Raw genomic sequence first — 21,655 nt, 5'->3', positions numbered from 1 at the left:
AATCAGAGAGAGAGCCGCCACCTGGCCCTGCTCTCTCTCTCCTCATTGGCTCACTGACTTTTAAATGACAGCAGCATGAGCCAATGGCACTTCGCTGCTGCCTCTGCCAATGAGGAGGCAGAGTCCCGAACAGCCGAGTCTCTCGTGCAATATCACTGGATATAGATGGAGCGCAGGTAAGTGTTAGGGGGCTGAGGGGGGCTGCTGCATACAGAAGGCTTTTTATCTTAGTGCACAGAATGCATTAAGATAAAAAAAAAAAACTTCTGCCTTTACAACCACTTTAACCACTTCAGCCCCAGAAGGATTTACCCCCTTCCTGAACAGAGCACTTTTTGCTGACAATTGATTGCGTGACTGTGCTAAGTTGCACCCAAACAAAATTCACATCCTTTCCCCCCCCCCAAATAGAGCTTCCTTTTGGTGGTATTTGATCACCTCTGTGGGTTTTTTTGCACTAAAAAAAAAAGAACGAAAATGTGGATTTTATTTTTTCACTTTTCAGTATAATAAATATCCCCAAAAAAATATATAAAAATACATATTTCTTCCTCAGTTCTACTCTTACTCAAGACAGGATAAATGCTGTGCACACCCAAGGTGGTTGTTACTTTTTTGGCTTCCTCATAAGCTTTATACTGTGGATAACATAAAATATTACTGCCTCTTTTTTACTTGACTGAATATATATTACCTGAAGAATATTACACCACTAACACAGTAACTATAAAGAAACCATAAAGTCGCAGACAGTTCATGTAGTTCCAAATATGCCAACAATGATACGTAGTAATATATGCTAAATAATATATCACTGTTCCATGATCTGACTACACTCTATTTTCCTCTGTTGTATGTGCCACTGTTATTTAAACCACACCTTTGTCTTTGCTTATATTATTTACTTGCTCCGCATATGGAGAGTTCAGAATGTGATTCAACAGAAAGTCTCTTTCTTACCCAATTTTGTAGCTTAGAAGAGTAAAGCAGACCTGAGTCTCAGAGTATAGACTTTTGTGACATCTTTCATGTAAAAAAGGATTTTCCTTTATGGAAACAATACTATATTGATAAGTATATCTTCATTTCAATGAGTGAGAAACCCACATTGTTTGATGCCTTCTAGATCAGTCCTGTTTTGAGTGCCATCAACAGCTGTCCCTGGATAGAGAACCTCTGTTCACCTCTATGGCTCTCTTTTTCACACAGAGGGAATCCGTGCTAGATGTACATTGGTGGGCAAAGATGCTGCTGTGATTAGCGAAGGCTGCCAAAGCAATACAGATCTGGTGGGTGTCGAACTCTGCAACATTGTCACTCAGGCCCCATACACACGTCCGAGGAACTCGACGGGCAAAACTCATCATTTTGCTTGTCGAGTTCTGTGTGAAGCCGCCGAGGATCTCGGCGAGCCAACTTTCCTCATTGAACAACGAGGAAATAGAGAACATGTTCTCTATTTGGCTCGACGAGGAACTCGTCGGCTTCCTCGGCCGAAAGTGTACACACGCCGGGTTTCTCGGCAGAATTCAGCTCCGATCGAGTTTCTGGCTGAATTCTGCCGAGAAACTCGGTCATGTGTACGGGGCCTCACAGATGTGAAACCTAAAGCAATATCATATTTTTCATCATTTTATGCATTGGGAAAAATACTATATCTTCACTGTCTGTCATTTAGGCAATGGAAGTGGATAAAAGATACTGGTGTATATACCTGCACTTCTGTATAATATACAGTATGGAGACTTTTTTTACCATTTTGGCATCCTTCCCTCAAACATTTTAGTGCAAAGCTTCAACATCAAAGCTTCTTGGCCTCACTTTTAACCTTTGATTTATTTTTATGGGGAGCGGACAATTGTTATTTTATATTTGAGACCTCTGCATTCCCGTGCCAAATATAGATTAGGACTAGTGATGATTCATACATTTATTATTCTTAAAACTCTACATGCCGATTAATAATTCAGCAGTGAAGTTCCTTTCAGTAAGCATAAATTCTATAACAGACATTCTTTTGTTGCCTTCCCCTAGAGCTCCCATAAGAATACTCAAAAGAATATCTCATCCTATTGTTTTATAGATTTACATTTTTTTATTTTAATGCCACTGTTGTTTCGGATGGCTTGAATCACAGAATAATGTAACAAAGGCACTTGCACTTGCTATAAACTCATTGTAAATACACCCTTTAACTGTTTTCTGTTCAAGATAAAATCATGGATGGATTCAGTTGGCAAAAATCCAGTTTATGTTACAGAAAGTGATCTATATTTTTATCATTTTAGTTGCAAAGAATTTTGTTCAGTACTCATCAATTAGTTTCCATCTAATTCCATAAATATATGCCTTACTACTTTGTTCCCATTGAAGAAAATGTCATTATACTTTACAGGATTAGAAGAGATTAAAAAAAAAAAAAGAAAAAAGAAAAAACTCTACTGTGTAGCTGTCGCCTAGTGGAAAATTGATGACAAAATCACAGAGTATATTTAATGAAAATGAGCTTCCTGCGCTTATGAGTTTTTAGTCTTCACAGTCGGAGTTTGAGCTTTTTTTGGCTACCAGCAGGTTGCAAATGTTGATTCACATAATATATTTAACGACTATTGCCTATTTTCTGTAACTTCTTTGCAAGTACACATTAGGGAAATAAGTATGCAAACAGCCGAATGATGGGTAACAAATGCTTTTTTGCTCTTTCAAGATATAGAACATATATTGTTCAATTTCACTGTCCGTCTTATGACTTTTTACTTTTACTTCTGTTTTCCTTTTTCTTTTACTCTTTTCCTGTAATAGGACTATTATAAATTATATTGAACAATGTTCATATGTGGAGTGTAGCTTCAACTGCCAGGGCCTAGAATTGAACCAAAGAGATTTCTAAAAAAAAATCCACCTCGACACATATACCCCCTAGAGAGACCTTGCCATTTTAAAATGATGGCAGTGTATTTATAGCATATTCACATGAATAGCCCAGCATTGTAAAAAATAAAATAAATAAAAAATGAACATTGTATCCCCTGCATCCCTGCAAATGTAAATGTCTCATTGTAGTTAATCTGTAGACTGTACTTTTGATGCCTGAAATTTCACTTGAAGCTTTATGTAAGCTTCCAGGAATTCTAGAAGAATTAGAAGTATTAGAAGAAGTGAACTCTGGAAGCTGTGCCCAGAAAAGGAAGGCAGGAAGGCATAGGGCAAAGGAATAGTCACCAGTATTGCTTGTGGTCTTCTTGCAGCTAATCGTTTCCCTATTACTGACTTACCATGCCATGTTCTGCACTGTGTCCCTGCGTGGAGGCAGCCACCTTGGTAGATATATAAGAGCTTCCAGCAAGGACAGTACCGCTTATGTACAATTAAGATTTCCTAATGTCCTGAATAACATACCAAATCTTCACTTTTTGAGTTCAAGTCCACTATAATCACTCACTTAAGTATGAAATGTGTCTCCAAAGTTTCCCAGGAACATGTTGCCTTAGTTGCAAAAAAGCAAAATTTTAATTTGTAGTGCTAAAGTGGTTGTAATCCCCGTTTATGAAATTTGACCTAAGCACATATATCTGTAGTGTTTACTTATCTCTCTCCAAAGTACTGTGTCTTTCTGCTGCTCCATTCCTCTGTTATCAGTGATGATAACTTCTGACAAGTTCTCCAACACATGAGATAACAGCATCTGACAGCAAATTTGTGTCGGGAGGGAGCTTAGAGGTAGATAGGCAGAGAGCTTGTCTATTCACACTAATGCTCTGCATGTTCCTTTGTTGCTCTGCCTATGTGAGAGGGGGTCTTTTATCCAATCAGCTCTCACACAGTGTAAGCCCAGACTCCACACCCACTGCTGGAAGAGTAGGAAAGATTTCTAACTTGATCTACGCTTTCTAAAGAGGGTAGAAAGGGAAAAACAGCAGATATACATGTACAACTTATGTAGGGAGATTTGTTTCATCTCTGTGTATCATCTGAGGCTGTTCACTTCACTGGTTATAGAAGAGGGTTTACTACCACCTTAAGTCAGAGGTAAGTCAGAACTTCTGATCTGCACACTGGCTCTAGACCATTAAATCCATTGGATCATCCTAATAGCCATGCAACAAGCATTTTTACTGTCAGCTGACATATTTCATTCAGTAGAGGCTTTCAAAGGAAACAAGACATTATGTTTCTTCTGTACCCTCCTCTATGACAGCATAATATCTATAGCTTGAAGACAGGTGTAATTTAATGTGCAGTTGTAACGTAGGTAACAAATAGTCTACAAGTGAGTCCATTACACAGCTGTCAATTATGTACTATCTGAAAAAAAGAGTGCTACAAAGGTAGATATGGCCCAAGCTGAACAAGAAATGAAACACGGCAAGTTCAAAAAGTTGGCAACAGAGGGATTAGACTTTAATTTCCCATCAAGCGGAGGAGGCCGAAAGTATATGTTATCTAAAGGCAGAGATCAACCGTTCATGATTAATCGACCTGCACTTCAGCAAAACTGACTAAAGGCTAGGGTGTCTTGTCGTAAAACCTTGAAATGAAAGACAGGGAATTTCTTATACAATGGCAGAAATATTTTTCACTTACTTTAATAGCATTTTAAATATGAATAGTTCCAGAATGAAAAAAAAAATCATGTTTGCAAACTAAAATATACACATCGCTGAGATAAATAACCTTGTAATGTAAGCTGGTAAATGGAGGTCAGAAAAAAATGAACAGTCACATGCATCAATACAAAGGTACTGAATTCAAGAAAACAGTTTGACCTTCTACACATCACTGTTTCAAAAGTCACTGAATGATTTTATGACATCATTTGACTGCTGGGCAAGACATGGCTGTGCTTTTTTTATTTAGTTCTCCTATGTGCACTTAAAATGAGTAATCATTACGTTTTTTATTTATTTTTTTCCCAGACTCATGCTCATCATGTCAAGCTTTATTAAAATGCCTGAAGTAGTATTAAATCCCCTGTTTTTTTTTTTTGTTTTGTTTTTTAAATAAAGTATACATATCCATCTAGCAAACGTTTACAGTTTTTTTCTTTAAAACATGTCCTCGTCATTTATTCGTTAATTCCTTTAAAGCCAGATTTGGTCAGAGTGGACATGCACGGTAAAGATCACAAAATGTCACACGACTGCCTACATGATACATGTTATCCTTCACACAAGCACATGCATCACTGTAACAGGCGCTTCCTCTAGTTGCAGCCGCTTTCGGCGCCGTAATGCGTTCCTTGCTGGAACGCATACGGCGCTCGCGCGATGACATCATCGCCTGGCGCCGTGGTGCGTTCCAGCTTGGAATGCGGAAGTGCGCAGCAAATCAGTGCTAATGTACTGCACCTTTTCATTGCCTATAAAGGCATTCTCATAACAAACGATCCCGGTTCTATTATTGTCAGCCGTTCCGGCTACGCTACTATAGAGGCAACGTTATGGCCAGCTAGCAACAGACTCTCACTGCGTCCACTCTGCCATCGCTTCCCATGCTGCTATACCGCTCCAGGAAACAACTACTACTTTAGTGCTATTGCACCTACTACAACCTTGAGGCCTTTGCTGAATACCCTACACCACGGAATCCCTATCCATTGATGTCTGCAAAACGGCTATATTGCCTCTCATATGTGACTATAATTACCTAAGCTATATTGCCTCTCATACGCATCTAATAGTTGTCGCAACAACTCCTAGTTACCACGTGTACTCTCAAAGTACCTAAGCTATAAATTGCTACTCTTATGCAACTATCAGTTGTCGCCACAACGCATAATTACTACGTGCTGACATAAGTGATACTTGTATATGGGCCTATGCCCTAAAGTTGCGGAACATGTTCGCCTAAAACTTTCTATGCTAAGGGTTGACGTATTCTATACCTTCTCCCTTAGTTGCCTAATGCACAACGCTATGTAATACTCATAATCACTAGCGTACAGTTGTGCATTGCAATCTTTTAGTAAATACTATAATTTATAACACTAAGCTCTGGTCGCATGTTGTAATGCGTCCATCCTTAGTAGCTCAACGCCTTTTTTTTTTTTATATTTTATTAAAAAAGCTTCAACATGAAAGACAAGATCACATGCAAAGCAACCTGGAAAGAGGTGCAAATATGGCTAGAAAACAATGCATGGATGACCAAACAATACATTTTTTCACTTTTTAATAAAGAGAAAATAAAAGAAGTAATCAAGGGAAAAGAGGGGAGGGCGGGGAAATAAGGAGGAAGGAGATATAGTTAGCAGCGAGATAGAGGTGACCAGAGAGGATAAACTATTAAGATGGAGAATAGAGGTATTAGTGCTAATCAAAAGAGGGGGGGGGGGCTAGAAGGGACTGCAGATCACCGTCCCCTCACGGCAGCCCGAGACAAAAACCTAAGTACTAACTGATAGCAAATACAAATACATACATAAACCCAGTGATCCCAGCATCCAATATAGATTGCTAACGCAAAGAATTACATTAAATTGAAAGCTACTCCAGTCCATATGGCAGGAGGTTACTTATGAGGCTGATCGAATGTTAGATGAGGCTGCGTTTGAAGAGGGACTTCCGATTGTCGAGCAGTCCTTTTCCATAAACAAGAAGAGAGAAGTCTGTAGGCAGTAGATATGTGCATTCCCGTTCGTACGAATGTTATTTTCGTACGAAAATGTTCATTTTCGTACCCGCAGAATAATGTGTATATACGAAAAAATTTAAGCACCAAAATACGAAAACGACGGGATTACGAATGAGTCGCATAACGAACAACCGCAAATACGAACGAACGATCCGACGAAAATACGACAAAACGAAAACGGCAAAAGAACGAATATGACATCTATAACAAAGGACTTGCATTCTTTATTTTGTTTGAATCCTTGTTCTGTTCGTATTTTGATTTTCAGTCGTATGTTCATATGACATCTAACAAAAGATTTTCATTCTGTATTTTGTTTGATTCCTTTTTCTGTTTGTATGTTCATATGACATCTTATAACAAAAGATTTGTATTCTGTATTCTGAATTCCTTCTTTCTGTTCGTAATTTGGTTTCAAAATACAGAATGCAAATCTTTTGTTATAAGATGTCATTTTCGTTTTTTTGAATGGGCAGTGAGTGTAGTTAGTTAGTGAAGCAGCTTCTCTTTTGTGCTGAGTACAGTAGTACAGTAGAGCCAAATAAACTTTTCTGTGGATTTTCGTCTGAAGGGAGAGATCAGTTGGCTAGACTTTTGAACCTGGAACCCAAAAATGGTTTTCTGATGGAGTTTAAAAACAAACGAACGTTCGGTAAAACGATCGTTTTTATGTTTGTTGTTAAAAAAGTCTGACCAAGTGTATGGGGCTTAACAATAGTTAATATGGTTGAGCCGCGTGTTGAAAGTGCCGCGAATCCCGCGATATATTTATGAAAGTACAAAATGATGATAATTCACGAAAATTATTGTCTAACAATCAACGAACATCAATTAAACAGAATAACGAACCATCCTGCATGTACGAAAATAAAACGGTAACCAAAATACGAAATGATCGGAATACGAAAAAATCGCGTCGTACGAAAAACGAACGGGAACGAACAGGAAAACGGGCGTCTTACGAAAAACGAACGGGAACGAACCTACGGAACGATAAGAAACAGAACAAAAAAAAACGAAAAAAAATTCTGTGCACATGTCTAGACTACGTCTTTTTCGAGGACGTCAGGCATTGGTTGATAAAAGATGATCTCTTGTCAAATTTTTTACACAGCCATACAGGATGGGACTTAGAATCCAGCTTTTCTCGGAAAAGTAGAATCTTGAGATTTCTAATTGTTCCAGATAGGGACGGGGGAGTGGAAGATATCCAGTGGAATAAGATATTCCTACAGGCTACGAGGAAACACCTTTCTTTATGTGACAGAGAGATGATGTATAGATCCCCCAAACTCCTGTTGCGAGGAGTGACGCCTGAGGCCCAATACTGAGTTGTCACATAGAGAAGCACATTGAAATCCTTGCTAACCGCAGTTGTGGTTCACTCCCTTCACCATGCTGTTACAATCACCCGCATAGAATTTCAGTCTCTTCCTACATATACCAATCAGCTTTAAACTAGCATTATTCATCTGCCCCTCAATCCAATTTATTTGTTAGTAGCCCAGGATTAGGTAGAAATTATGCAAAACTTAGATCCGACCGTGTTTTTTTTCTTGCTTTGCATTTACTTTATGTATAACATAGAATTATAAAGTATATAATAAAGTGCTATATACGTTCATGTGAAAAACTGGCACAAAGAAAAACACTGCATCAAACTTAAATGTGCACATTATTGAAAAAATGAGCAAGCAAAAAATGAATAAATGAATAAATCCCAACACAAAAATGGAATGCTCTGAGGTAAAACTTCTAGATCCCTCACCACGAGTGCTCAATATGAAGATGGCCACTCACCAGAGATGTTTGACCCCTTTTTACAGGACAGTCAAAAAACTCTTTGGGAACACCAGATTGGTTCCGCTAATGGCATAAATCTACTACAATGGCCACTCAGGAAGGGGCTAGAATGTAAAAAATTACACTACAGGAGAAACGGATAAAAGTCTCATAGTGTAGTAATTTTTTAATAAAGTAAAAACAGCAGCAATGATAGCAGTTAGTAAAAAAAGGAGAGAGATGGCACAAGAATCAACTAAGTAAATAATTGATAATTGTGTAAACATTTAAACACTCCCAAATAAAGTGCATACAAGGTATCCAGGGTAAAGGGATGGGGTGGGGGGAAAAGGTTATAAAAAGTCAGTTCAGGTAAATCAGTTCCAGTATACACTGGTGGCAGCAACCTTGAGAGTGGAAGCACAACTCTGAAAGACAAAATAAAGCAGAAACAGGGTTCTTCCGGACTCAGTGTAGTATTAAAGAATTTGTTTAATCAAAATGCCAAATGGCTACTCACAAAGGGATGTAAAATTTAGGCACATAAGTGGTAAGGGGTCCAGAGTCACTGTGTGGTCTGTGATGCAGTCAGTGTGGTGGAGGACTGTGAGGAGTTGTGTCCCAATGATGTAGATGGTAGCCGCTTAGAGATGGAACAAAGATGTAGCCTCTATGGATGCCAGGGCGGCTAGCTGACCACCGCGCTGTCTGTCTCTGTAACGTCCAGATACCGGAAATGGGAACGGGAAGTGTGGGTCAGCGTATAATGCAGGGGGCAAGCCCAGAGGTGGTTCACACCATGTCAGGAATGGTGGTGTGTGATAATAGCACAGGCCTCTTGTCTGCCCTTATACAGGAAAAGTTGACACATGTGCCATGCCTGGCACATGTCCTCAGTTTGTTATGCAGCATTTTTTAAATATTTACACAAGTTTGGAAGATCTGATGAAGCAGGCCAAAATAGTCTGTAGCCATTTCAGGGGAACATACACAGCAAGTGGTTGGTTGACTGAAACTCAGTGGGAATTCCAACTGCCCGTAAACCGCCTGATTTGTGACATGCCCACCAGATGGAACTCAACTTTGGCAATCCTGCAGTGGCTGTACATGCAGCAGAGGGCTGTCAATGAGTACGAGTGTGAGTATGGCACAATGACAGGCTCAGGCCTACGCCAATTGCTACTGATAAAATAATGCATACACTGTACTGTCGCCATTTAAGGAGGCCACAAGAATGGTGAGCTATGACAATTCATTCATCAATGACACAATCACAGTTGTGTTCCTGCTGAAGCAGACTCTAGATGACATTATGGGTGGGGCACTGGAGGCAGAACAGTGGGAGAAAGAGGAGGACTTCCTTTTCTCTCAAGTTCCGCTTTATGCAGACACCATTCTTCCTACGCCACAGAACACACACAAGGAGAGGGAGAAGGAATATTTGGAGGCATTGAAGCAGAGCAAGACATACAGCAATCCTTAACCAATGGTTTTCCATCCTAGAATCCTTGGGAGTAGTGGGTGGTTGGGAGGAGGCAACTCCAGATACTGTAATCCTAAGTGACCCTGAGGAGTCTGCTTCTCATGCCTCTGCAAATTTGCGGTGCCTGGGTTCCCTTATTCTTAAAAACCTGCCAAAGGACCCGAGCATACATGGCATCAAGGAGAAGGATTACTATTGTTAGGCAACCCTCCTTGACCAACATTATAAGAAGGAAAGTCTCAGAACTCATCCCATTCCCACAGATGGAGCAGAATATGAAATCTCTTAGGAGCACATTAAAGAGTTGTTTATGTAACTGCTTTCCTGACTCTGGTAGGTTACCGTCTGGTGGAAAACCTTGTTTTGAGGCTTCTGTTAGAAGAGAAGCAGTGGAGAAGGGGGTTGCCTCAGTGAAAACTTTAGTCCTTGGTTCTCAGGGCTCATCTGCAGAATCTTCATCATATGGTGGGAGATTATCTAGAGGCAAAAACAGATATGGGGACCTTTTCGGTTGAGGATCCACTGGGTTACTGGGTCATGAGAATAGACCACTGGCCAGAACTTGCCCAGTATGTAATAGAGCTGCTGGACTTCCCTGCATCCAGCATGCTTTCCGAATGGGCATTCAGTGCTGCCAAATGTTTTGTGACAGATAAGACAGCACATCTCTGCACAGACTCTGTGGGCTGGCTGACATTTATCAAAATGAATCAGTCCTGTATTAGCAACTATCAAACCCCTGATGCAGATGTTGCTGATTAAGTGCTTTCTGGATCTCAAATCTCTGAAAGACTGCCTAGGCTGCCTAGCTTTGAGGGTGTTGATTTCAAATGGAAGAAACATTTTGGTGTAAGACCCAAGGACCAGTTGATTGATTTGAATGGCTGCCTAACACAAGAAATGTGCCTAAACATGTGCATGTAGAAGTTTTGGCAGTGCAACGCACATTAGTGTACTATTTCTGCAATCAGATATGGGAAGACATAGGGTGTTTCCTACAGTGATTGGCAGTGTAAGACACACTCTGTGATGTTTTTATTTTCCACACGTTGCCACTAGAACTGCCAGCCAGTGCCCCTGATAGCTAGCTAGTGACCAGGGATACTGGCTGATTGCTCTGGTGACATTATTTGGCAGTGCAGACAGCCAGTGCCCTTGGTCACTGCCATCATACCAGTGCAGTCAGCCACAGTGTCCCTGGTTGCTGTCAAACTGGTACAGTGTCACCATACCAGTGTGCCCATCCACAGTGTCCCTTATTACTACTACACCAATCACAGTGTTGCAAGACCAGTGCAGCCAACAACAGTGTTCCTGATCACCAGACCAGTTAAGCCATCAATAGTGTTCCTAATTGCCTCTACATCAGCCCTCGTACTTTCAAATTTTCAGCGTTGTATCTTTGGTTTGAATCCTCAAACCAAGATACAACGGCATCTGGGTTAGATCCGACAGGCGTATGGCTCCGTACGCCTTCGGATCTTAGATGCAATACTTCGGTGTCCACTGGGTGGAGTTCTCGTCGTTTTGCGCGTCGAGTATGCAAATTAGCTTTTTCCGACGATCCACGAACATACGCACGGCCATCACATTCTCTTACGTCGTCTCTAGTTGGCTTTTTCTGGCGTATAGTTAAAGCTGCTGTTTTGCGGCGTATAGTTAGACTTACCATGTTAAGTATGGCCGTCGTTCCCGCGTTTATTTTGAATTTTGAATTTTTTTTGCGTAAGTCGTCCGTGAATCGGGATGGACGTAATTCACGTCTATTGTTAAAAAATATGACGTCCTTGCGACGTCATTTAGCGCAATGCACGACGGGAAATTTAGGGATGGCGCATGCGCAGTTCATTCGGCGCGGGGACGCGCTTCATTTAAATGAAACACTCCCCCTAATCGCCAATTTGAATTCCGCGCCGTTACGCCGCTTGAGATACATTATGCCGCCGTAACTTACGGCGCAAATTTTTATAGATTCGATTTAAAGCCAGGTAAGGTATGGCGGCATAGCGTATCTCGGATACGATGCGCCGGGGCAGATCTCTGTGGATCTGCCCCCTAGTGTTCCTGATCGCCTCCACACCAGTCCTAGTGTTACCAAACCAGTAAAGCCAACAAGCATGTTCCTGACTGCCACCACAAAAGTTGCAGTGTCACGAGTGAGACTAGTGTAAGCCAGCATATACAGTATATATATATATATATATATATATATATATATATATATATATATATATATATATATATATATATATATATATATATATATATATATATATATATATAACCAAAAGAAAGCTCTATTTGTGTCAAAAAATATTATTTTGGGTCATTCATTTGGCTACAGTGTTGTATGACCAAGTAATTGTTAGTCAAAACACCACATTGATGAAAACTAAGAAATGGCCTAAACAGAAAGGTGATTTAACATGCTGGCCTTCAAGTGGTAAAAAAACAAACAAAGTTGCTGTTTTACTACATCTTAAATAGCTAAAAGAGCTAAGTAATTTTTTTTTACTTAAATTCTACTTAAATTACCAACTACTTTTAATATAGTGCAAAAAAATTTATAAGCTCAAGTTCAGTAAAAATGAAAAGGACTGTTGTACATAAAATTTTAATCTCCTCATTTATTCTTATCTTTTTAGCCAACTGGGTTAATAAACATAGCACATATTTCCAGTGAGCTTTATAATAGAAGAATATTATTAATTTTCAGCTATCTGATGGATTTTGGTCCTGAAGTATAATAATGACATTTCTCTGTTGTTTAAAATAGGCAGGCTGGAACCAACACAATTTGCTTGAGTTCTTAGTTGCAGTAACACTCAGTGGTTGTTGTTTTTTTGGCAACACTTAACATAGTATGTGGGATTATGAAAATGTCTGATGGCAATATGATACAAAAGAAGTCAGTGAGCACTTTCAGAATGAATTAAAAGTGGATCTGTTTTTAAAATAAAAAAGTATTGTTGTAAATTGTACCACATTATAGATGAATGCCAACATGTCCATATGGGAATGTAAGCAGATTTGACAGCTGGTGATTAAGCCTGCCTTTTCTGGAGATTTCCAGTGCAGACACTGCAGAGTGTTTAATCATGGGCAGAGGTGGAGAACAGCTTATATTGCTATCTCTGCCCCAGAGGAAATGCAGCTGGAGTGGACAGAGACAGCAAATATTGCTAGGTAACTTTCATAAGTGATGATTTTTATTTGCTAGTTATATTGCTGTCCCACTTGAGGCATAATAATATATCTGTTATGGCATTTACAATAATATTCTATTGTACTAAATATACAAAAAGCTAGAGCAGCCTTTCTCAACCTTATTATCCCTGAGGAACAGCTCATGGTACATTAGCTTGATCAATGAATTGAAAAACATTATAAATCAAATAATAAGTATTGCGGGGTACCTATGGGCATATTTGACATTCAGAAAAAATCTATTTTAATACCTTCCTGAAAAAAAATATATATATAACAATATTTTTAAAATTAATTGAATAATGAAACAGAAAAGAAACCCAAATGTTAAAATTGAGGTGTAATCTAATATTAGTGGTCAATGTAGAGGTCACTGGAGGTCAGCGTAGGTGGGAAATCAATTTGCCATTGATCGCTTCTAAAGGAACTCCTAGCAACCTTAAGATGAATACTGTTTGAGAAACACATAACTAGACAGTTGCACATAGAAATGTTATTTTCATAAGATTTGAATTATTTTTATTGAGGCATGAAGTGATAACACCGTTAACTAAGTACAGTAAAACATTGGATTGAGAGTAACTTGGTTTGAGAGCGTTTTGCAATGTCTAGCAATGTCTTGATATACAAATAGCGTCACGTCACAACTGAATATAAAAGAGAAGAGATGCGCCCCTAAGTGTAGCAATATGGTTGCATTTAATGAAGGTACAACATTTAGCAAAACACAAATGGTTGATGATTAGGCACATCTAAGTATGCAGGCATCTGGGGTAAAGCTGTCCACATAGATCGCTCCACATAAACCATATACTGTAAATTGCTAAATGTTGTACCTTCATTAAATGTAACCATATTGTTACACTTAGAGGCACCTCTCTTCTCTTTTATACTCTGTAGCGCCTGCTTAATTTTTCTAATCCCCTTGCGAAAGCTGCTTATTGTGGATGGACATTTAATGGTTACACAACCCATCACATTGCTATAATCTTTTTATATGGACTATAAACTGAAGGACTTAATGGTTGTGGAACAAATCATCTGAGTTTCCATTATCCCTTATGGGAAAATTTGATTTGATATACAAGTTTAGAATACAAGCATGGTTTCGGGAAAAAATGATGCTCGCAATTTCAAGGTTTTACTGTATTTACCAATTAACTGAAATGTGAACCTCATGGAGGAGTATTTTGATGATTAGTGTTTACACATGACAGTGGAAATCGTTTTTTTATTGTGCATAGCTAGAAATTCCATAACACAGAGATGGGTCTCCCCATCACTGCCTACTCTGGAAAAGGGTATTGATAATGTAACATCTACACTTAATGCTGAAAAAATCAGTTTAACCCCATTGAGACAATATTACCAAATTGTATAGTCTTTGGCATCTTTGGTGGGAAACCTTAGAACTTGCACCAGCAACCCTTTCTACATATAGTGAGGTAGATATTGCAGCCTGTGAAAATAAGTCCCACAAAAGGAGGGCAGCAGTAAGCTTCTCTATAATCAGGGTGAGCCCATCTTGTGTAGTCTGAGTTTACCTCTATAATATAGTCGCCAAAATGCATTGTGGAATGCAATAGCCAATTAAAAAAAGATGCCCTACTGATATCTCTTTTTCTCATTCTTTCCTCTATCCATCTGAATTTGCCTTTCAATGGACCTTTGGACCAATTATGGTCCCTGAGACCACGTGGAAGTTCAGTTAGTGGTTCGCTTGTTCGGTTTAGATTTGCGATTTTTAGATAAAGCAAAAAGGTGGATGATGCTATATTAAATCCCACGTACATATAGGCTTATCAGTAATGCAACCGAATCTTCAACAAATTGTTAATGTACAATTACTTCCGATTACAATGGCAAATGCTAATATTGTACTTGTTAAAATTATCTGAATAAAAATATTGGAAAACAAAAAAAGATGACCTGTTGCCTTTGGAGCTCCTATATACTTGTAGTACCCTCCTAGTGTAGAGCAGGCTGCTATGCAAGTTTTTTTGGCTCCCCTGTAATCAGTGGAGCAGGGGTTGAATCTTTAAAGCTGCTTAGTGTTTCAAAGGGTGATGCTCGCTTACTTCCCCCTGTTTTCTAGAGGATTATAGATTCTAGGAGGAAGGACAGGGTATGCAGCCTAAATATTTATGGGACTCTAGCCAATCCCTAGGGAGGTGTGCCCAGAAGGTGGTGAGAGAATTCATAACTAGGCTGATGCCTGAGCAGCAGCGGCAGAGTTCCTGGGTCCAGTTCTGCTGGAGGGGACCCCTGTGAAGGGGCTCTGCCTTTGGGGCAGGTTTTCTGAAATGATCCGTTAGGAAGACACAGGGGTCCCAGCTAGGCTTAGCTGGGAAGCCTATTTGCAAACTTGAGTCCAGGAATCAAATTGGGTCTAGAGAAGCTCACTGGGAAGAGCCAGGAGGAAGTTGGTGGGAAAGAGTCCAGCTGACCTATGGTGGTGTGAGTCGACATCTCCCTCCCTGATCCTTAAGTAAATGAGCAACCACATTGCTGAGCAGTAGTGACTGTGGTGTTTATTTACTAAACTGGGGAGTGCAACATTAGGCTTACTTCTGCATAGAAAACAATCAGCTTCTGACCTCAGCTTCTTCAGTTAAGCTTTGACAATAAAACCTTGTAGCTGATTGGTTTCTATACAGAAGTGAGCCTAATGTAGCATTCTCCAGCTCTAGTAAATAAACCCCTTGGGGTGTAGCATTTAACTCTGGAAGGAGTACAGGCTACCAACTGTATAAGAGATCCTGTGGGATCCAATTTGTGCAGTGCAGCCAGCGGTTTGTGCAGTGCACCCAGAAATTGACAAGTCCTCAAGTTGTTCAGTTTTGCAATTCATCAGGGTGTCCAATGCTCCCTCTCCCATCCTAGTTTATTATTCCCAATAAAAACACTAAAAAGAACCCCTAGATTATTCTTTGGAACCAGTGAAAGAGAACAAAAGGCTGTTTGTGCTCTAAGTGGGAAAATAGTAGACAAGTGCAGAATTGAAACGTGTTTAGTTTAGTTTCGGATAGATTTGTTATGTTACAAATTTCGTTTCGTTGATTCGTTTTGTAATTAATTTTGTTTTGTTTCGTTTATTCCAACTTTTTGGTCAGGTTTGAATTCAGATTGAATTGAAAATATTGATCCGCTCTGAATTCTGTGTGAAGAATAGCAGGTTGTTAAGGAACAGGGCTGGCCGCTGCATCCTTAACAACCATGACTCACTTGCTGTCAGCAGAATATAAACAAACTATTGCTGGCATTTAAAAAACAAAAGAATAAAAAAAGAAATCAGCATGTGGTCTCCCCCCCTCCCAATCTAATTAAAGGGAACCCCATGCCAAAATAAATAAAAAAAAGGCGTGAAGTCCCTCACAAAGTCTTACCAGTCCCTTATACGATCATGCAGCCCGGCAGGTCCGGAAAGGGGGAGGGGGGCGAGCGCCCCCTTCCTCCTGAACCATACCAGACCACATGCTTTAGGGTAGATGAGGCTCCCCCTAAGGCACCTTATCCCCATGGGGACAAGAGCCTCTTCCCCACAACCCTGGGTGGTGGCTGTGGGGATCTGAGGGCGGGAGGCTTATCTGAATCTGGAAGCCCCCAGATCCAAACCCCCATGTGAATGAGTATGTGGTACATTTTTCCCCTACTCATTCACCAAAAAAGTGTCAAAAATAAATAAAAACACAGAGACAGTTGTTGAGTCCTTTATTAAGAAACCAAAAACATAATGTCCCCCAAAGTAAATCCAGCATCAATCATGATAAACGCTGCCGCCGACCTGAAAAAAACCATCTCAGCACCCATTGGTTTTTGGCTCCTGACATCTCCAATGACAGGTTACTCTGCCCCTTTGTTTATTTTCTGTTGGCACTGGGAACTGGACCTGTCAGACAGCAAATGCTGGGAGGCAAGCGAGGGATGCAGAGCTTTTTTTTTCTGGGTCGGTGGCAGTGGCGTTTATTGTGATTGCCGCTGGATTTACTTTTGGGGGACAATGTTTTTGATTTTAAGAAAAGGACTTGTCAAAAACTCTCTCCACTTTTTATATCATTTTTTTACACTTTTTTGTTGAATGAATAGGGGTACAATGTACCCCATACTCACTCACATGGGGTGGTTGTAAGATATGGGGGCCCCCTTGGTAAAGGGGGTTTACAGATTCTGATAAGCCCCTCGCCCACCGACTCCCACAACCACTGACCAGGGTTGTGGAAAAGAGGCCCTTGTCCCCATCAACATGAGGACAAGGTGCTTTGGGGGAGCCCTCCCTGCCCAAAACACCCCCTCCATGTTAAGTGCATGTGGCCTGAATGAGTAAATACAGCTGGATAAAAATAGTGTCTTTCATCATTTCAGGCTGCAAAGCAACAACATGTGATTATTTTAAAGTGGGTGATTATTTTCTATACCCACTGTATATGGATAGGATTTCAAGCTAAAATTCTTACGAAAGTTCTCAACACATTCTCAGAACATTTGCTTGCAGTTCAAAAAATGTTGTTTGCTTTTAACATTTGATTTTGAAATGAAAGCGCTTTAACAAATGAAAACCACATACATTGTTAGAAATTCCTACATTCAAGAAAAACTTTCCATCTTGTTCCTTCGAATATTCTTGTCAATGCGGTAAAAATCAAACATTGATTTGACCTACTAATGATTAGAAAAACAAACTATCTTTCTTAGAACCTTCTTTCCCCTTCTTTTTTGATCGTGTGTACTAGGCTTAAGAGTGCATTACATGCTTAAGAGTGCATTTATCTTGAATGAAAATGCCCAAAAATATATAAATATTGTATTTCACAATTGATATAGTTATTGACAAAGTAAACAAAACAGTTAACAGCTTTTAATGTTTTATTGTAGAACTACAGGCAAATGTGTATTGATTGTTGCTTTCAAGACAAGGCTAAAAGGAAATGTTATTTGTTGTTGCTAATTAATATTTAAATCCTTCCTAAATTGCATTGAATCATGTTTATTTTACTTTTAGGTTTCCTCTTCAGGTTGCTGCTGTGGCTGAAAACTGCATACTAACGGTGTATCCTTATTTAGCCTGTCATCGGACCGATCAGCAGGTCATCCTAAGAAGTGGTAAATCTTGTAAATTTTAATTATTATTGAGTTAAGATATCACTTGCATTTTATAGGCACCCGTTTGACAGTTTACATTGTAGTTTATGTTTCCACCATATGGTGTCAAAAAACGTTGTAATGAAGGTTGTAATGATACGCTGAGTGCACCTGGTGTGTTTTCTTTACAAGCTGGAGCTCAGATCAGGTTCATTAAGTTCTGGTTAGCCCACAGAAATCATATAGTATGTGGAATGATTAACACAAAGTGAATGTAAAAACAAGGCATCTATTTATCATGTCATGAAAAACGGTTGTGTGTACGTGGCATAAGGGCTCATTTACACTTGCTTTGGCTTCAACACACATTAAAGCGCCTACCGCTTCAACATGCTTTCATGACATTTTTGATGCTTTGGTGGTTCTTCGATGAACCTTTGGTGGTGCTTCGATTAAGTTTTGGTGATGTTTCAGTGGAGCTTCATTGATGCTTCCATGATGCTTTTTTGATGCTTTGTTGAAGCTTGAAAGATGCCCTGCGTGTATGCGGATGTCTCATACCTGCAATTTCTCCAAAACAAAGCAAAGCTAAAGCTGAATCAATGTCTCTCAAAAGCTGCAGGTGCTTCAAGCGAGCTTTGTCATAGAGTTCTATGGAGGCTTTGAAGATGCTTTGAAGCACCACTAAAGTGACATAATTTTTAAAGTAAACAGGACTTTAAGCTAACCATTTTATTTAGTAACATGAGCTTTGACTGTCATTAAGAGAGCTTTAATAAAGCCTATCCAAAGCCTTGTTTTGAAGCAAGTGTAAACGAGCCCTAACCCTCAGGCTTACCTTCTCTGTGACCCAAATGCCACGTACACACGATCAGAATTTCCGAAAACAAATGTTCGATGTGAGCTTGTTGTCAGAAAATCAGACCGTGTGTATGCTCCATCGGATATTTGCCGTCGGACTTTCCGACAACAAAAGTTTGAGAGCTGGTTCTCAATTTTTCCGACAACAAAACTTCAGAAATTCTGACCGTGTGTACACAATTCAACGCACAAAAATCCGACGCATGCTCGGAATCAATTTGACACATGCTCGGAATCATTGAACTTAAATTTTCTCGGCTCGTTGTAGTGTTGTACGTCACTGTGTTCTTGACGTTCGGAATTTCTGACAACATTTGTGTGACCGTGTGTATGCAAGACAAGTTTGAGCGAACATCCGTCAGAAAAAAATCCACGGTTTTGTTGTCGGAATGTCCAATCGTGTGTACGCGGCATAAGACTAACACCCATGCTTACTTTTCTGCTACTTTCCTGTAATCCTCCCACTAACCCTCCCACTAACCATCAACCCGAATGCCACGTACAGACGTTTGGACATTCCGACAACAAAACCGTGGATTTTTTTCCAACGGATGTTGACTCAAACTTGTCTTGCATACACACGGTCGCACAAATGTTGTCGGAAATTCTGAACGCCAATAATGTGGTCACGTACAACGGCACTATTAAAGAGAAGTTCACTACCAGTTGTGTTAGTGGAAGTTTGGTGAGAGACGATTTGCGCTTTTCAGCCTTGTGCTTTTCAGTCCGTTACATCGTGACGAATGTGCTATCTCCATTACGAATGCTAGTTTTACCAGACCGAGCGCTTCCATTTCGTACTTGATTCAGAGCATGCATGGAATTTTGTGCGTCGGAATTGGGTAAACACAATCGTAATTTATGAGAACTGATTTTGTTGTCAGAAAATTTGAGAAGCAGCTCTCAAATTTTTATTGTTGGAAATTCCAACAGCAAATGTCCGATGGAGCCTACACATGGTCGGAATTTCCGACAACAAGCTCCCATCGAACATTTGTTGTCGGAATTTCCGAGCGTGTGTACACGGCATAACAGTAACCTTCCCTGTAACCCTCACATTAACCCTCTGTGTAACATTAATCATCATGTTTACCCTCTTTGTAACCCAAAAACAAACCTTTTCTGTTACCCTCACATTCACCCTCCCTGTAACCCTCACATTCAACTCCCTATAACGCTCACACTCACCCTCCCAGTAACTCTCACACTAACCCTCCCTATAACCCTAATGCTTACCCTAACATTACCCCTTTCTGTAACTCTAACATGAACCCTCCCTTGTAACGTTAACACAAATCATTCCTGTAATTCTAACACTAACACTTCCTTGTAACCCTAACTCTAATGCCGCGTACACACAACTGTTTTTTTCTATCAGAATAAACTGCTGTCGGGTCTGAGAATAAACAGTGAATTACAATTCTCACTAGACACTGTGCTCCAAAGCTAAACTTTGGATTGTTTAGGGTGGAACTGAAATGGCTGTACTAAGCCAACATAAACTAAAATATGTGGTCATCATAAGACTACGTCCACCATTCCACTTGTTTCAGATTCAAGCAGTGAGGCATTTAAAGTAGTCTGATGAACCTGATCTGTTAGATAATAATGACTGAGATAGCCAAACCACATTTATTCCACATCAACTATTAGATTAGAATGCAAAATAAAGCAAACAAAAGATTTTTATAAAGACTAAAGGCTACAAAGCATCCTTTACAACAGTAGCATTACAAGTTATGCTTTGCCAGCGCATACTGTAACTGCAGTATAGCTGAAAACATTAAAATTGATTTATTTTTCCTGGAAAGTATTATCTTGTGATTAACTGTATACTTGCCTTTATTTAGGCCATAATGGAAATGGAAAAAATGGCAGCACTAGTGAAGCTGTTCTGCGTCCTTGCTACATTCCAGGAACGCCTTCTCAGAGTACATCCTCCAGCTCCCTTGGTGCTGTTACAAGCTCCACTTATGAAGAATCAGTCACAGGTATGTAGAACTTTAAAGCCCAATTCAACTTTCAGTTTAAATCAGCTAATTTAAAGTGTAACTCCACTTTCGTTGAGGAAAAAACATTCCCCTCTGGGTGATCTATTTACATTGCATGGGCTCAGTGGGTCTAATGGAAGTAGTTTAATAATTATCAATTAGCTGTGCACCTGGCAGGGCACTACTAAGGAAAGCTGCTGGGCCTGCATCCCTTTAGATGGGTTCCTATTGGAAATATCACACCAAAAATGAAATTTTTGTTGCAGGGGGTGCCTGAAATCTGACTTGTATTTTAGTGTAGACTTTTGGGAAAATTGGTGAGCCAATCACACAAGAAGGAAATTATGTTTTTAGGGTGTGTTCAGTACACATTCTGTGTACAGAATAACTCCAGGTTGCCATATTGCATTGCATTTTCAGAAAATTACAGAGCTGCAGATTGAAAAGGAAAGGTCATTTTTAATAACATTAAACTACAATATGACTTGTGTCGCAATTGTATACACTATATTGTAAATATGGGGAACTAATGCGCAAACCAAATATAGAGGGAGTGAGTAGAGCCGCATGTCTGGGCGTATTTATGCCCTGGGAGTAAACGGTGGGTGAACTTAGGATT

General features: G+C 39.7%; 1 protein-coding gene across 1 annotated transcript in view; it reads left to right on the top strand.

Moving 5' to 3' along the window:
- Nucleotides 1–21,655, top strand: part of CFAP47 (cilia and flagella associated protein 47) — a 610,902-nt gene that overhangs the window by 147,550 nt on the left and 441,697 nt on the right. The window contains exons 27-28 of the mRNA XM_040336504.1: nucleotides 18,105–18,205; nucleotides 20,896–21,036. Of these exons, the coding sequence (XP_040192438.1) occupies nucleotides 18,105–18,205; nucleotides 20,896–21,036 (242 nt within the window). The remainder of the gene's footprint in view (nucleotides 1–18,104; nucleotides 18,206–20,895; nucleotides 21,037–21,655) is intronic.

This window comes from Rana temporaria, chromosome 2 (assembly GCF_905171775.1).
Source record: "Rana temporaria chromosome 2, aRanTem1.1, whole genome shotgun sequence".
In the NCBI taxonomy this organism is placed as follows: Eukaryota; Metazoa; Chordata; class Amphibia; order Anura; family Ranidae; genus Rana; species Rana temporaria.
The sequence above is the reverse complement of the archived record's forward strand: the minus strand, read 5'-3'. Positions and strand labels throughout refer to the sequence as shown.